At 37.6% G+C, this 19653-nt stretch overlaps 1 protein-coding gene across 1 annotated transcript; it reads left to right on the top strand.

The window, feature by feature from the left end:
- Window positions 1–3363: 3363 nt before the first annotated feature.
- Window positions 3364–3903, top strand: LOC138879297 (uncharacterized). Its single transcript, XM_070158903.1, has one exon. The coding sequence runs from the start codon at window positions 3364–3366 to the stop codon at window positions 3901–3903; it is 540 nt and encodes a 179-aa protein (XP_070015004.1).
- Window positions 3904–19653: the final 15750 nt, after the last annotated feature.

Here is a 19653-nt window from a genome sequence, read left to right as displayed (position 1 = left end):
TTGATTGGAGTCATCAGGAGGCGATTATTCATTGGGATGGAAGTAACCCCATCTACACCAATCAGACTATTCATGTCATTGAAACCAGGAAGAAGCCAGGTGGAGAAATATACCATCGCATTGAGTGAGTCAACGCGATTGAAAAGGACTGATGGTAGAGTAACAAGATAGAAAGCATACTGCTATGGATGGAGTATAAACCTGGCAAAGGTCTCGGCAAAAACATTCAAGGGATCACCAAAACTGTACAACCACAGAGTCATGGCACGACTTTTGGACCCGGATATGAATACACTTGACAAGAATACCAGAATGGGTCGCCGCCATGGTGTGGTCCTTATTATCCACTGGAACAGCCAGTACCACCTCTGCATCAAACATTCCATCAAGTTGACATGATGTGGGGATCTGAGGAACATGAAGTATTAGCTGGCATGAGAAATATGTGTCTAGATAAAGAAGATATGGACTACAGTGCAATAGTGTAGGAGGAGGAGGAGGAAAACCTTACCATTCAGACCGTGGAGAAAGGAGCTGTTCTAAAAAACTGGACCGATGCACCATTCCAGTCCCGTCAAGTTCCTGGGTAGCATGGCAAATTTGCATGAATTACTTTTAAAAAAAATAGTTTTGACCATTTGAGACATTTTTTCAGTATTTTGTTTTGAAATAATTGCTCGAGTCATCGAGCTGCACTTATTGATGTTTTTTAAGATTTTATTAATGCACTAATGCTTTTCGTATTTATTACTATTCTTTACATTTTCCTTTCAGCATTATTATTACCTATCCAGATGAACCTACGACTATGACATGTAGATGAGATAACACAACATAAGGATAGTGATTCAGAAGTTCTGGAATATGATATAATACCTGAGGAAATCGTCAAAGAAGTGAAAACTTTGAAAATAAACCAAATTATAATTTGGAGGAAACTGGGGCAGTTAACTTATGGGATTCTAAAACAGTCAAGGAAACACACATAAGCCTTCACCTATCACCATCAGAGAAGGAAGAGTACATTAGATTCCTAAAAGAGTATGAAGATATATTTGCATGGTCTTACGATGATATGACTAGTTTGAGTATATCCATAGTGGCTCACAAGCTACCCACTAATCCCATGTGTCCACCAGTAAAGCAGAAGCTCAAAAAGTTCAAACGGGATATGAGTTTGAAGATAAAAGAGAAGGTCACCAAGCAAATCAAAGCCAAGGTTCTTAGAGTGGTCGAATACCCGTCTTGGTTGGCCAACATTTTACCAGTTCTGAAGAAAGATGTGAAGGTTAGAGTATGTGTTGGTTACCGAGATCTGAACAGAGAAAGTCCCAAAGATGATTTCTCGTTGCCCAACATACACATACTTATTGACACATGTGCCAAGCATGAGCTCCAATCCTTTGTAGATTGCTTCACAGGATACCATCAGATCTGGATAGATGAAGAGGATATCGAAAAGACAGCCTTCATCACACCGTGGGGGATATACTGTGACAAAGTGATGCCATTTGGTCTGAAGAACGTTGTAGCCACCTACATGAGAGCCATTACAACCATCTTCCAAGGCATGATACACAAGGAAATAGAGGTGTACGTGGATGAAGTTATCATCAAATCTAAAAGAAGTTCGGATCACATAGCAGACCTAAAGAAATTCTTCGATCGGCTTCGAAAGTACAATTTGAAACTGAATCCTGCAAAATGTGCCTTCGGAGTCCCTGATGGAAAATTGTTAGTATTCACCGTCAATCGTCGAGAGATTGAATTAGGCCCATCAAACGTCAAAGCTATCCAGGACTTGCCACCTCCGAAGAATAAGAAATATGTGATGAGATTTTTAGGGCGTCTGAATTACTTCAGCCACTTCATAGCACAATCAACTGTGATGTGTGAGCCAGTTTCAGGATAATGAGAAAAGATGCCGCAATAAGTTGGACTGAAGAATGCCAGAAAGCGTTCGACAAAATCAAGGAGTATTTATCTAAACCACTCGTTCTAGTCCCACCAAAATCAGGAATACCTCTACTACTTTATTTGCCCGTATAGGATGGAGCTTTTGGTTGTGTTTTAGGACAACATGATAAAACTTGAAGAAATGAGGAGGCAATTAACTGAGCAAGAAATTCATGCCTTACGAAGCCCGGTACTCTTTGATGGAATGCACCTACTGTGCATTGACGTGGATAGCTCAAAAGCTGAGGCATTATTTCTATACATACACTACATATCTCATATCAAGGATGGATCCGTTAAAATACATCTTTCAGAAACACATGCCTACTAGTAAGTTAGAAAAGTGGCAAATATTGTTGAGCGAGTTCGACATTATCTATGTAACTCAGAAGGTAGTCAAAGGCAAGCATTGGCGGATCGCGTAGCAAAAAATTCCGTAGACGGAGAATGCGAACCATTGAAAACATATTTTCCCGATGAAGAGGTGTCATTTGTAGGAAAAGATATCACCGAAGCATAAGATAGTTGGATAATGTTCTTTGACAGAGTAGCAGTCTTCAAAGAGTAGGTATTAGAGATGTTTTAGTATCAGTAACCGGAAAACACCATTCGGTATCCGCATAACTCAGGTTTCAATACACCAACAACATGGCAGAATATGAGGCTTGCATCTTGGGACTCAGGTTGGCCATTGACATGAACATTCAGAAGCTGCTCGTAATCGGTGATTTAGATCTTTTGGTGCACCAGGTTATAGTGGAATGGGCTACGAATAACACAAAAATATTTCCATATTTGCACTGTGTATAAGAGCTGATACTGAGGTTCACAAAGATAGAATTCAAACATGTTTCGAGGATTCAGAATAAGTTTGTAGACGCGTTAGCCACTTTGTCTTCCATGATACAACACCCAAACAAAAATTCCATTGATCATATCCTAATAGGAATCTATAAATAGTCGGCTTATTTAGCTCATGTTGAAGAAGAGATTGATGAAAATCTGTGGTTCCACGATATCAAGAAGTACCTGAAAAAGAGAGAATATCCAGAGACTGTTACCCATACTTAGAAGCGCACGCTTTGAAGGTTAGACAACCATTTATTTCAAAGTGGGGGAATTCTGCATAAAAGGACTCCAGACCTGGGATTACTACGGTATGTCGATGCCAAGGAGGCATCCAGATTGCTCGAAGAAATACATGTTGGAACCTGCGGACCACACATGAATAGCGTTACCTTAGCCAAGAAGATTTTAAGAGCAGGGTATTTTTAGATGACTATGGAAACATAATGCATCAAGTATGTTCAGATGTGTCATCAATGCCAGATACATGCTGGCATGATACAACCACCACCCAATGAACTCAACGTAACAAGATCACTCTGGCCTTTCTCTACTTGAGGTATGGATGTCCTCGGCTCAATCAAACCCATTGCTTCAAGAGGTCATATGTTAATTTTGGTAGCCATAGACTACTTCACAAAATGGGTTGAAGCTGCATCTTATAAAGCTGTAACTAAGAAGGATGTGGTAGATTTTGTTCGGGAACACATTGTTTGTCGATTTGGAGTGCCAGAGTTAATCATTACTCACAATGCTGCCAATCTCAACAATGATTTGATTAAAGTCATGTGCGAAACATTGAAGATCAAACATAGGAACTCCACAACATATAGGCTGCAAATGAACAGAGTCGTAGAAGCCGCCAACAAGAATATCAAGAAGGTATTGAGGAAAATGGTAGACCATTACAAACAATGGAACGAGAAGCTGCCATTTGCTTTGCTTGGATATTGTACCACAGTTCGCACATCAACTAGGGCAACTCCCTACCTACTGGTTTATGGTACTGATGTCGTTATTCATGCCGAAGTAGAAATCCCTTCTCTAAGAATCATACAAGATGTGATGCAGAATGGGTACAAAACCTCTATGAACAACTAGCTCTCATTGACAGGAAAAGAATGAATGCATTATGTCATGGTCAACTCTACCAGAACAAAATGGCAAGAGAATTCAACAAAGAGGTCAGGCTAAGGCAATTCACACCGGGGCAATTGGTACTAAAGCAAATATTTCCGCATTTGAATAAAGCCAAGGGGAACTTCTCACCCAACTGGAAAGGTCTTTACATTGTTCATCGGATACTAACAAGAGGAGCACTTATACTTGCAGAAATGGATGGAGAGAATTGGCCGAAACCTTTCAATTTAGACACAGTCAAGAGATACTATGTTTTAAGATTGTTTGCATTTTTCTATTTGATGTAACTAAACTACGCTTGACCTGATTCCCGTTTAAGAGAGAATACTTAGGTAGGCATGTTGGTTTGGTCACATCCTAATAAAATCTTCACTTCCCCCCATGACCATAAACTAGGGCAATATCTCGAGTTTGTCCGATTTCATTATGTTTGAAACAGCCAAGGAATGTGTTGTTAGAAGTATGCACTTAAACTGGGGCATAATTTTGAGGACCCTCAAAATTCTAAAACAAGGAGGTTGCAATGTCGCTAAACGCATTACAGTCACCGGTTCATCTAAATTATTAGATCTTGCACATTACCATATATTTCAAAAAACTACATTTCTACAAATAATTTGTCAAATGCATGCATGTTTTTCAAAAAATTTATTTCTATGACAGCTAGATGTTACCCAGGGTGACTCAAGCAGGACCTCAAGACAAGACTAAAGGCGAAGCAAGGAATCAATAGCACGATCCAACCGCCCCCTCCCCCCTCCCCAAAAACTCACAATTTTTCTTTGAATACAGGCACAATAAAAACAACAGTAATATTCGCAAATATATACACGCACCAAAATCATTATCTTCATACGACAAGTTGCCAAACGCAATACATCAAGCTAAGAAATACTTTATTCTCTCACAACTATTCATTGCTTTTTTTTGCATAAGGATAAGCACTGCCTTTCTTCACGTGAGACTATGCATTATCTCCATTTCTTGCATGAGGCTAAGCATTGCCTCTGTAATTGCATAAAGCTAGGCACTGCCTTCCTTATTATGAGGCTAAGCATTGTTTCCATTTCTTGTATGAGGCTAAGCATTGCCTCCATAATTGCATAAGTTTAAGCACTGCCTTCCTTTGCATGAGACTAAGCATTGTCTCCATTTCTTGCATGAGGCTAAGCATTGCTTCCGTAATTACATAAGGCTAAGCACTACCTTTATTTGCATAAGACTAAGAATTGTCTCCATTTCTTGCATGAGGCAAAGAATTGCCTCCATAATTGCATAAGGCTAGGCATGACCTTCCTTTCCATGAGACTAAGCACTATCTCCATTTCTTGCATGAAGCTATGCATTTCCTCCATAATTGCATAATGCTAAACACTGCCTTCCTTTGCATGAGACTCAGCACATTCTCCATTTCTTGCATGAGGCTAAGCATTGCCTCCATAACTGCATACGGTTAAGTACTGCCTTCTTTTGCATGAGACTAAGTATTGTCTCTACTCTTTGCATAGGGCTAAACACCGTCCTCACCATTGCATGAGGCTAAGCATTGCCTTTCCTTGTCAGAGACCAAGCATTTCCTCCTTTCCTTACATTAGACTAAACACTGTCTCCACTACAGAGACTAAGCACTATTCCCTTCCTTCCCATAGGGTTAAACACTGCCCTTATCTCATTAAGACTAAGCCTTATTTTGTCTCTTCCTTGCATACAACTAAGCATCATATCTTTGCATTCAATAGGCTGAAATATCGCCATTTAGTCCGAAGGCATCATAGTTTAAAGGCACTATCCTCATAGGCGTAAGACACCATTCCATGGCTTGAAGATCTCTCGAAACTGCACATCGTTATTCAAAGGCATCATAGTCCAGAGGCGTCATACTCATCGCCCGAGGACACTATTTCATGGCATGTGAATCCCTTATAATACGCTTCATGGCACAAGATGTCATATCTAGGGACATCATCCTCATCGTCCAAAGACAGCCTTCATGGTCAAAAGGGAACTTGCGTCATGTTTAAATTATCGCAATAACCCATATATATACGTATGCAATGTGTTTCAAGTTTTGCAGGTAATTCGGATGGTAACCGTTCTACAAACAGGAGCAATCTTCGCTCCAATTTCCATTCACAATGTTCACATCCTTTGACTACCTTAAACGTAACCGACTACTAGTAATTGACTACCTTTTACTCTATGCCCGTTCGAATTTCTAACGTCATACACCCATAAAGTTTATTTTGCATTCATGACTCCACCTAAATTCATTTGTTACTTGTGATAAGATCCTACCCAAAAAGAGCCTTTTCGAAACATACGACCACGCTTTTGACAGCTCCATCGGTTTTGTTCGCTGTTGGATCCAGAACTACACACGGCTCGATTCCCATAACACCTAGGATATGTAGGCAAATCAGGAACCAGGGTTTGTCCCCCATTTATCAAATCACATCATTCCTCACTCAATTCGGCCAAAATTGGTCATTATTTTCTTTACACGACAACTCTTTCATCATTCCGGGGTAAAGAGGGGCAATTGCTAATACCCAATTTTTTCCTCACATTTTTCCAAATAGTATATATATTTTAAAAATGTCATTTTGCATCATTATTTAATTATACAAGTATTTTCCATAATTTTCCGCAATTTTTAGATTTTTAAAATTAATTTTCTTGAATTTAAATTATTTATGATGACTTAATCATCCAAATTTGTTATTTATACCCACATATTTGTTTTAAATATTTTTACTTTATTTTACATAATTGCATTTATATTTTTGAGATATGTACATAATTTTGCAATAATAACCTATATTTTACACGTAATTGTATTCATTATATTATTTCTGCTAAAATATCATTTCTCATTTTTACAATATAAGCTATTATTATTAAGTATTTTACTGCATATATAACATTTTTATCATTATTAATCATAATTATATTTATAAATTTTGTGTATTTAAGTTATAGCCCATTTTCAAGTCAATTTCGGACCAATTTTGGCCCAAATCCTTAGGCAAACAACCCCCAGCCTAAGCCAACTGATCCTTTACTAAACCTAGTCAATACCCAACTTCATGACCCGCCCCATTAAATTTTTTAATCCTGGTCGTTGATCTCTCAAAATCAACGGCCCTCGTTCATTCCCCCATTTTAATTAGCCCAACCCAGAAACCCTAACCCCATTTCCCTATGACCGCCCAAAAATCCTCTCTACTCTCTCCTCTCAAACCCTAGCCACCTCACTTAAATCTCTTCCAAATCCGATCAAATCATGGATTCTTACTATGATTGTCTTGCCTTTTATGAATCATCTCACCGTTTCCTACAAGACTACGATGTTACATAGTACTTGCCTCAATTTTGGCAAATACTAGTTCCCAAATCAGGTTCCACCGCCTTCAACCTTTGAGTTATAGACGATATTTCGTCTATATGCACTCAATATCAGTCTATATGGTCCAATTCAGTTAGATTTTCGACCATCTGTTCTTTCCTTTTGAACTAGGGTTTGCTTGATTATCTCTTAAATTGATTCTGAATGATTTTGCATGCTTCTATTTCCTTGTTCATGTTCGATTAATTATGTTTCCTTGTTTGGATGTTGATTTTGGCTACTATATAAACCCTTCCCAATTTTCTTTTTAAAAGGACCTAAGTTTGACTGCTATTACTCTCAATATGCACTTCTCTCACTCATTCACTTCTTCTGAAACACTTGAATATTTTCTGAAATTGTTGAATTCTTTGCTGGCTGAAAGCCAAGGCTATAATACTGTTAAAATGACCTCCTCCGGTGCAAGCACTGCTCGGAGCCCTTCTTGGAGCCCTTCTCGAGGATCTTGTGAACTCTGAAACATCGGGGATCTAGGGTTCTCTTACTACCAATATTCTAAAATCCTCACTGTTTTGATTGTTTAACTTTGCTACTGGTTAGTGTCCTTAACTTTTACAAAGTTAACTATTTTCCTTTCTGTTTGTCTACGTGAAAGTTCTATGTGCTAATGTTGTTTAAATTTTGTAAGCATGATTTAATTTCACTACTATTCCTGAATCCCTGATATTGTGTTCTTTACTGCCATTATATTTCTTTTAACAATCCCATGCAGTTCTATGATCTTTATTAGTACAATTCAATAGGTTTCAGTATATGTAATACGCTTTACATTATCAAAATGAATTCCAACTTTCTTAGGTGCTTCTAGACTAATGTGTGTTCCTAACCTTGTCATGTATTTCTATATTTGTATTCTAGACTCTGTTGAGTCTTTTTTCCCAATATGATAGATATCTAAGGTTGTGTTAATTATCTAAAACATGTTTTCATTCCATTTAAGTTCTCTTATATGTTTGGTTTGTCAATTTTGTGTCATTAGAATAGCCTCTAAGGCAAATTGCTATGCCTATTTCCCTTCTGTCGAGGAAATTGGTATGAATTGTTATGCTTGCTTGTCTCATTTGCCTTAAGTGTTGTATATTCTCATGGGATACGACACATTTGAGGTTTATGGTAATCCATGTTATTTGTTTTGTTGCTATACTGCTTGTGGTCATCTTTATGTGGAATTGCATATACCTCTAACTATAATTACTTTGAATAAGGCTCACTTGTTTAAACTCTTTTCTGGCCTACTTTGGTTGATCTGTGCTAAACTTTACTTTTTGTAAATTAGCATGTGTGTGTTTGTCCTGTTAACTCAATAGACTTGCTTCAGCATGCTATAGCCTTTTTGTTGTATAATTGCTCAACATTGTGTAAGTTTTTATATGTCAAACTTGCTATGTCAGAGCTGTCTACTAGTTGATATGTTCAAGCCCTCTTGTTTGACCAATCTTATCCCATTAGTTTCTAAGAATTATGATTACTTCTAATAAATTTTAGGACTGTCAATTGGTTACCATATATGGTTTCTCCCTTTTAAGCTTGGTATGAGTTCGTGTATGGCCCTGTGGTATAATTGATACATTCTCATGCTTGAGATGTGTTGGGTTCTGGGTTTACTGTTCTTGTGAAAGGTGAAGCTTGTTGAAGGCCCAGGTGTTACTAGGTTAATTTTCTTTTGGGCCTACTCTGTGTATTGGACGTGTAGTATTTTAATATGTAATATTCGCACTTCTATTCATTATTCTTGGGTCTGTAATCATTTATAAACAAATATAGATGGGGAAATTAGTAAAAAAAAGGGTAGGGTACAATTCTCACACAAATGGTAGAAAGCATGCCTATAGGATCTCTAAATGTTTTTGATTTCATGTGTAGAAAGCATGCCTATATGAGTCACACGCACACACGTCACTTAACTCACCAACATATGTTGTTTTCAAATGTTTGATGTACCTGTTTCCATTACTGTTATTTCTTAGATGGTATGTCTATAGGGCGTAACTGTCACGCCCCAACTTCGGGAGGCGCGACCGGCGCTCAATCGAGTGAACCCAACTGAGCAAGTCTTATCAACCGCTATCTACCCAACTCGATAGGAATAAGGAAGCCATGCTTACCTTTATTTAAACTATGAAAGACAGTTCAACATCTTAGCTCATTTCATATCACAATATTTAAAACGTGGTTAAACTTCCAAGGTTCCATACAAGTTATAGTATAGAAGAAAGCAAGAGTACAAGGTTACAACATGGTCCATTGACCTATCCAATACCCATATATAACACACACAAACGTCTACGGAGCCTCTAAGGATACAAAAGACGTGATAACAATGCCGGCAACAAGGCCCCGGTTATACCTCAAAAGTGAAAGTCCAAAATAAGAAGATGTACAATGTAACCCCTTAAAGGAGAAAGGGGGCTCACCAAGACTTTGAGAAGAAGGCATTCCACTATGCACGATCGGAAGTATCCGTAATTGAGCCACCTACATTCATAAAAAAATGTAGCGCCCCCGACAAAAGGGATGTTAGTGCAATCACATAGCACTAGTATGTATAACTAAACACCATTTTACTAGAAAGAACTATCAATCAAGTACAAGTAAATCACATGAGTAAATCAAATATGCAATTCATTCAATCCTTCATATAATTTACAAAACTTAGTTTGGGACATTTCTTTCATATCTTCATCACTGTTCTCAATACCACCGCTATCTTGAGCGGAGTCCGATCACGACCCGACTGGCTAGGTTGCCTCAGTAGAGGCATATATCTCAATCACTATTTCATTTCCATTATCCGGAATTTAATATCAGTATATTACCACCATGTGTGCGACATGGTGTTCGATCACGACCCGATCGGCTAGGTCGCCTTATCTATTCGTTGTTCCTTTCTCATTAGTCATTATATCTGAATCTTTATTTCATATATATATATATATATATATATCATATCAATTCCTTGGCACTCAGGGCCACTATTATCACATCGTTTTCCATTTTTAGTATTCATCTTGCAGGTTGTGATCATAGGCATATGCAAAAGTAATTCAAGTTGCAGTATAGGTAAGTGGGCACATAGCTAGCATGAATAATTCTCAGTTTCTATCTTGGCTCATAGCCTAAGCATTTCAACACATAATTGTACTCTTTATACTTCTCTAGTTATCAAGAATGGTACATTACACTCATTGAGGCACATCCTTCACATATATGTGTAGTTAATTGCAAATCAATTAATGCGAAATAACAATCAATACATTAACCAATCAAATCTTACCACACTTTCGTAAATGCCAACGAAGCTCAATTTCTAATAAAAAAGGGGTTTTAGCCATACATACCTCAAAGTGTTTTTCCATAAGTTACTGCAACATTCCGGAAATTCTAACAATGCCCATCTACTTCGAAACATAACAAAATTGAACACAAATTAGGAAGATATTCATAATTCTAGCTCATTTGAGCACTTTATCAAACACCATATGAGAGTTAAATCTTTATGGTCCTTTTATAGAGGACTTCATTAACCCACAACCCATACTTTTCCATTTTTAGCTCAACCATGTTCCTACGCCTTTTTACAACACATGCAAACAAGATAACAACTCCAATACCCACAAACTTTCTTGATAAATACGCGCCTTTAGCTAAAATTCGAAATTAAGGGTTAGGGTATAGAATCTTACCTCAAGGATGGAGACCTAGTGTGGTTTTGATTGTTAACTCTTCAAGATTTGAGCAAGAGTTGTAGAAGAATTGATGAGGAACACTTTACCACTCTAGGGCATTCTCTCTCTCTAAAAGTATCTGATTTTTGCTCAAGACATGGTCCTTTCCATCTATTTGACGAAATGAGGTCGTTTTATAACAAAAAACTCGATTTTGTATAGCCGCACCGTGTGGGGCGCCGCATGGGGCATCACGGTTGTGAAAAAAGTGCTCAAAAAACGTTTTTTTAAGCTCTCTATACCTCCCCACAGGCGCGCCGCATAGGGCACCACATGGGGCGCCGCGGTAGTGAAAAATTTTGCGCTGCTTTTGGTAATTTGGTCATAACTTCTGCTATGAGTGTTTGAATGATGAATGGTTTGAATCGTTGGAAAATAGACTCAAAGACCGTTAGTTTGACAGGTTATGAATCATACAAAACCTTATATAAATTGATATATACTTGTCCAAAGTGAGGTCTTGTGCGTACTCATTTACAACTTTAATCTATTTGGTAATTTTCCAACTTGTCTTAGACTTAGGCTTCTCCTTAGACCCTAGATCAATTATAATAAGACTTATACACTAATTACCCTATCCAAATTATATCCATAAAATCATTAATCCTCATTTGCACGCAAGATAAAATAATTAGCCTACCTTGGCACCACGAAATCTTAAATTACTAAGCAAAATTTTCTGGGGAATTACATTCTCCCCCGCTTAAGATAATTCGTCCTCGAATGAGGATCAAGGTTCATTCATTAGCCATCCTTATGTAACTTCTGCTTTTTCACATCATGAAATATATCAACAACCCCGAATTTGGTTAACTTCTTAAATTTTCAAAAATTTCGCCAGAGTTCCCTTTGTAACTAGGACTATCTACCTGTCAGAGGGCCCCAGATACATATCCTAACAGCATATACATGTCCCATAAACATAACATAACTTGTAAAACACCAATCATGGCCACATAGGCAACATATATAACCAAAATGGAATAGTTTAATAGATCAAATCAATAGATAAGAGATCATACGAACCAAATGCATGATAGCTATTACAGAACTATTCAAACAAATGTGGGTACTTCTTTTTCATTTCTTCCTCGGCTCCCAAGTGGCTTCCTCAACCTGTTGCTTTCGCCATAACACTTTTACAGAGGCAATTTCCTTATTTCTCAATTTTCGGACTTGCCTATCAAGAATGGCAACTAGAATTTCTTCATAAGATTGTTATTCATTAGCCTCAATAGCTTCAATTGGTACAATAGCTGACGGATCTCCCACTACCTTCTTCAACATAGACACATGGAAGACCGAGTGTACCAATGACATCTCGGATGGTAACTCATGCTTGTATGCCACCTGACCGATCCCTTGAATGATACTATATGGCCCCACATACCTCGGACTCAATTTCCCTTTCTTTCCAAACTGCATAACACCTTTCATGCGGGAAACATTTAGGAATACCTAATCATCTTCTTTGAACTCTAAATATTTGCGACGAACATCTAAATAAGACTTTTGGCAACTCTGAGCAGTTTTCAACCGCTCCTTAATGACCTTAACATTCTTCATAGACTGATGCACAATGTCTGGCCCTATCCATTCAGCTTCTCAAACCTCGAACCACCCAATGGGAGATCTACATCTCCTACCATACAACGCCTTAAATGGTGCCATTTGGATACTAGCATGGAATCTGTTGTTGTAAGAAAATTATATGAGTGGCAAATGGTCATCCCAACTACCTTTGAAATAAAGAACATAAGCATGCAACATATCCCCAAGCATCTAAATGGTCCGCTCTGCCTGCCCATCAGTTTGTGGATAAAAGGCTATGATAAGATTTACTTGAGTACCCAAACCTTGCTGAAATTTCTTCCAAAAGCTTGTCATGAATTGAGCCCCTCGATCTGAAATGATTGAGACTGGAGTGCCATGCAACTTGACTATTTCTTTGATATATAGTTGAGCATACTGCTCCGCCACAAGCGACGATTCAGCCCTATTTTGCACAATTTCCCTACCTTCACTAGACTTTGCAAGACAAACTTTCAAACTAACCACTAGAGAACCTCCACGGCCAACTACCTTTGACATATCTCCAAGTGAGATAAACTACCCATTGATTTTCGGCTAAGAGCATCTGCCATAATATTGGCCTTTTCCGGGTGATAGAGAATCTCAATATCATGGTCCTTCGTAACCCGAGCCACCCTGTCTGTCTTAGATTCAACAATTTTTGTTTAAAAAAAATATATTGAAGGCTCTTGCTGTTCATAAATACATCAACGTGGACCCCATACACATAATGTCGCCGAATCTTTATACAATACTACCGCCGCAAGTTCTAAGTCATGTGTCGAATAGTTCTTTTCATGATTCTTGGGTTGCCTTGAAGCATAAGCGATCAACTGGCCATGTTGCATCAATAGTGGACCATCTATGTGACATTTCTCTTACATATGACCTCCTAGGATTTGAGTTCTTCAATAATTTTCTTGATATGGTTACAATCTTATGTGAGTACTTGCAACTTGCTCTTCCAAATTCTCAACAAAGACATTACTGGATGAGTTTTCTTATAGAACCCTCTATTTGAAAGGAATACATCTTCTAGCCTGCGCACACACCTTAATATCATCAACATGTACGGCATTACATCAAATATAATGTAACATTGTGCTCAGATCATTCCGAGTCAACCTCTTTCCTCCTTGTGTGCCTTATAGGATTTAAGAAACCACTCCACTTCCTTTGTGAACATTCTCATGATCCCTCCATATTGTTAAACACTTCCCAAAACACGTATCAATAACCTTAGTACACATTCAACTCAGAAAGAGCACTGGCCCGAACAATAACTTGAAATCTTCCTAAATTCTTCAACAAAAACTTCTTGTTTTCTTTCTAAGTGTAAGAATTACTCCATCCTCATTAAGTAATACACCTTATTCCGAATATTGTAGCTACCAATAGTGTATGTTGGTATTGTGGCTTAATAGCTATCACGTTAAACATGTTTGATTCGTAACAAGTGTTCATCCTCTCTCACTACATTTTAAACATTTCCCTTTGTTCTTTGGGTGGATTGTGTTGTTTTGCCTTTTTTATTCTCCCTTTAGGTCTAGCCAATACATTAGTACTATCTTTTCTTTGTGATTGGGACATTCATTCCCATTCCATTTTGCTATAATACATAGTAGATAGCCTTATTGTGCCACGCATTTGTTTGCACCCCATGGACTCATGGTATCATTGTGTCTGGTTTGTTGAGTTTATCACGCCACTATTTCACCACCAGTAATCTCACTTTCCATTGTAATATGTAGAAATGAACTCCCTCTAAATAATTTAGTTGATATTCAATGTTAGCCAAGTTGATAACATTGCAGATAGTCCTTTATACCTTCTATTAACACTTGTGCTCTAGGCGGTCCACCATTCTGATACGAACTATTTTGGGATAACCATGGACATCTCAATTTATAGATTTTCTTCTTATTTCTTCTTGCCTCATTATTCATAGCTAGTGAATAGACACACACTCTTCCATATGTTACGTGGTCTTTTTCCTTAATTTTTTTTAACCCGCTCACCTCTTAACTCTTGTTAGGATATTCGTGGGAAAGTGTGTTCATCGTCATATCACATAACACTTCTTTGCTTGTAAGATTCTTTAGAGGCTCTCCATCAAGCCCAAATACCCTCATGGGTTATTATAGCATCATATTTATTTCTCCCACTCGTTTCGTATTTCTTAACGCCTTAGTAAGTTGGTTAAATCACAAATCTATGATTAACCCATTCTAAAAACTCGCAACCTTCCATATTTGGCCTATATTACTTCCTTAGGTTCCATTCTTCCTAACCTTCTAACAAGTATAAAATCCCTTTACAAACATACTCTTAGTTTCTAGTATCATTGACCCTATCATTCACATTTCCATGTATGAAGAATTTACCCACCTTAACCTTCCATTTTTTTTGGGGTACTAGTGGTCTATCATTAGCATATACTTTCAGATAATCACGTTATCCATTATCACCTTTCTAGACTACGCATGTCTTTAACAAAATATTCAAACATCATAGCTACATGGTCTTAATCTTGTTTCATTGTATTTAAGTGGCCTTACTATGGACCTTCCTCCCCACTTAGGGCGAATGCCCCGGATTTTGACACAAGCCTTGAATTTAGCAACTTCATGGACATATGTTTCATATCTCTATCCCTCACATATATGTTCGAATATTAGGGAGATTGAAGTCAGTATTGTATTAACCTCATAAGTTCTCTACTCTTATTCAGCCACACAGACTTGGGATTCCAATTCCTCATGTCAATATCCTTTTGGAGTGTAACACAACTTCATACACTTATGGGATTCTTTTAGCATTCATAGCATAAGGGTCTTCTCATTATGGGTTCAATTGACTCTCATTTCATGACTTCTTGTCTCCCGTGAGAGACCTACGTGTTTGTCATTACTCTCCTGGTCATGCCTTACATATATCACATGCTTATATAACAAATTTTTCTTTTACACCTTAGGATCATATACATGCTTCCCACACTATCAACATGTTCCATATAAGCTCGCATATCATGTATCAAGTCAATGTCTCATTGGAGGTGGGTGATCAATCTAAACACTTTTCTCATATAAAGTATGCTTCTGGTACTATGTACGTATCTCATATATCCGTACAATTTGTTCAACATGATACACATGCCATCTCATTAATATTCAGGACTTTCCCGTTGGTCATTCCATATGACAACATCTCTTGATAATGAAAAAAGAGCGTTTAAACTTATCTCGAATCTCAACGCACGAGTTAGAAGACAATCTTATAGTCACGATTTATAGCACGATCTGGAGTGTTGAAGAAAGGTAACATTCCTAAATGTCCATGTAGCCTCCAAATTATAGATGTGGTCTACAACACACCGATAAGAAGGACTCTACTAGACACGGCTCTGAGACATCCTAGGACACTTTAAAACCTTAGGCTCTGATACCAAGTTTGTCCCGCCCCAACTTTGGGAGGCGCGATCAGCGCTCAATCGAGTGAACCCAACTAAGCAAGCCTTATCAACCGCTATCTACCCAACTCGATAGGAATAAGGAAGCCATGCTTACCTTTATTTAAACTAGGAAAGATAGTACATTCAACATCTTAGTTCATTTTATATCACAACATTTAAAACGTAGTTAAACTTCCAAGGTTCCATACAAGTTATAGTGTAGAAGAAAGCATGAGTACAAGGTTACAACATGGTCCATTGACCTATCCAATACCCAAACATAACCCACACAAACGTCTACGGAGCCTCTAAGGATACAAAAGACGTGATAACAACGCCGACAACAAGGCCCCGGCTATACCTCAAAAGTGAAAGTCCAAAATAAGAAGATGTACAATGTAACCCTTTGAAAGAGAAAGGGGGATCACCAAGACTTTGAGAATAATGTATTCTGTTATGCGCGATCGGCACTATCCGCAATGCAGCCACCTACATTCATAAAAAAAATGTAGCGCCCCCGGCAAAAGGGACATTAGTACCATCGAATAACACTAGTATGTATAACTAAACACCATTTTAGAAGAAAAAACTATCTAGCAAGTTCAAGTAAATCACATGAGTAAATCAAATATGCAATTCATTCAATCCTTCATATAATTTTCAAAAATTAGTTTGGGGCATTTGTTTCATATCTTCATCACTGTTCTCAATACCACCGCTATCTTGAGCAGGGTCCGATCACGACCTGACCGGTTAGGTTGCCTCATTGGAGGCATATATCCCAATCACTATTTCATTTCTCTTATCCGGAATTCAATATCAGCACATTACCACCATGTGTGCAACATGGTGTCCGATCACGACCCGATCGGCTAGGCCGCCTTATCTAGGCGTTGTTCTTTTCTCATTAGTCATCACATATGAATATTTATTTCATATATATATCATATCAATTCCTTGTCACTCAGGGCCACCATTATCACAGCATTTTCCATTTTTAGTATTCATCTTGCAGGTTGTGATCATAGGCATTTACAAAAGTAATTCAAGTTGCAGTACAGGTAACTGGGCGCATAGCTAGCACGAATGATTCTCAGTTTCTATCTTGGCTCATAGCCTAAGCATTTCAACACATAATTGTACTCTTCATACTTCTCTAGTTATCAAGAATGGTACATTTCTCACATTGAGGCACATCCTTCACGTATATGTGTAGTTAATTGCAAATCAATTAATGCGCAATAACAATCAATACATTAACCAATTCAAATCTTACCACCCTTTCGTAAACGCCAACGGAGCTCAATTCCTAATAAAAAGGGGGTTTTATCCATACATACCTCAAAGAGCTTTTCCTTAAGTTGCTACAACCTTCTGGAATTTCTAGCAATGCCCATCTACTTCGAGACATAACAAAATTGAATACAAATTAGGAAGATATTCATAATTCTAGCTCATTTGAGCACTTTATCAAACACCATATGAGCGTTAAATCTTTATGGTCCTTTTATAGAGGATTTCATCAACTCACAACCCATACTTTCCCATTTTTATCTCAACCATGTTCCTACACCTTTTTACAAAACATGCAAACAAGATAACAACTCCAATACCCACAAACTTTCTTGATAAATACCTGCTTTTAGCTAAAATTCAAAATTAAGGGTAAGGGGATAGAATCTTACCTCAAGGATGGAGACCTAGTGTGGTTTTCCTTGTTAATCATTCAAGATTTGAGCAAGAGTTGTAGAAGAATTGACGAGGAACACTTTCCCACTCTAGGGCATTCTCTCTCTCTAAAAGTATCTGATTTTTTCTCAAAAAATGGTCCCTTCCATCTATTTGACAAAATGAGGTCGTTTTATAACAAAAAACCCGATTTTGTAGCCGCGCCGCATGGGACGCCACGGTTGTTAAAAAAGTACTCATAAAACGTTTTTGGATGCTCTCTATACCTCCCCACAGGCGCGCCGCATGGGGCACCGCATGGGACGCCGCAGTAGTGAAAAATTATGCGCTGCTTTTGGTAATTTTGTTATAACTTATGGTATGAGTGTCCGGATGACGAATGGTTTGTAGCGTTAGAAACTAGACTCAAAGACCTTTCATTTGATAGGTTGTGAATCGCATAAAACCTTATATAAATAAAGATATACTTGTCCAAAGTGAGGTCTTGTGCATACTCATTTACAACTTAAGTCTATTTGGTAATTTTCCAACTTGTCTTAGACTTAGGCTTCTCCTTAGACCCTAAATCAATTATAATAAGACTTATACACTTATTACCATATCCAAATGATATCCATAATATTATTACTCCTTATTTGCACTCAAGATAAAATAACTAGCCTACCTTGGCACCACGAAATCTTAAATTACTAACTAAAATTTTCTGGGGCTATACAGTAACAATGCAATATTCTACTTACATAGATGCCATGCCTATAGGACTTTGAATAACTAATCTATCAGCTGCCTCAATAATCATTGTACTGCTCATCTATATAGCATACCTATATGGATAAATCTCTATAAAATCAATTTCAATTTCCAACTATTAGATATCATGCTTCTATGACACTGTCACCTGCGTAAGAAACTTGTTTATAAAATCAGTATTGGTAATTCATGATTCTAGGGTCGTTTCACTATATTTTGCGCAAACAATCTAAAAAAATCATGCCTATAGTTTTGTAATCTGCAAATTAGTTGGTTGTACATTGCTAAAAAATTAGAATCACTTAGAAACCATGTCTACAGGACTCATAATGACTTAATATGTCCGACGTTAGCCTAAAAATGCAGCATTAACTATTTGATACATGGAATCATATAGAGATCATGCCTATAGGACCAAAAGATATCTATGTCTTAAGTTCTAAGTGTTCTACAGCATAATCTGAAACTCAGTTTGCGTGCTTCTTTGTTTATGTGTGGAGGCTAACATGAGCCACTCTTTGCTATTATGTACAGTCATATTTGTTTTGAATGTGTGATCAGTTTAATCATTTTTGAGCAATTTATGTAAGTCTAGAACCGCCCAAATAGAGGTCCAAAGCCTCCTAGACAATAGGCATGGGATGGGTAGTGCACGCATAGGACACGACTTAGAATTGAATTAGAAAGCTTTAGGTAAGCAACTTCAACATAGTAATCGAGTAGAAGGAGATGATAGTCTATGTCCGCTGAATAATATGAGCAACTCCTCACTGAAAGGAGTTGCAAAGTATTATTGATATTGCACGGGGTTATTCTTTAGTCTAAAAAACTTAAGACCCCCCTTCTTTATATACTTGCTATTTACACTTAGTCATTTAACATAGACCATTGTAGTTGTATTCTTGGAATCCTTAAAGATTTGTACCAATTCTCGTTGTGTTATAATGAAACTCTTCAACTTTTTATATTCTATTTGTTTATTTGATCACCTAGCCTAATTATATAATCCACATAGCGTAAAGTTCGTTCGGGACCCACAGTTTTGGACCTCTAAGAGAGCCTAACATCTTCTTTTTGAGGTAATTTGAGCCCTTACCCGACATTTGGTGGCAGTGACT

The sequence above is a fragment of the Nicotiana sylvestris genome, chromosome 10, assembly GCF_000393655.2.
Source record: "Nicotiana sylvestris chromosome 10, ASM39365v2, whole genome shotgun sequence".
Classification (NCBI taxonomy): Eukaryota; Viridiplantae; Streptophyta; class Magnoliopsida; order Solanales; family Solanaceae; genus Nicotiana; species Nicotiana sylvestris.
Note: the sequence above shows the minus strand (reverse complement) of the source record. Positions and strands in the feature narration are given on the sequence as shown.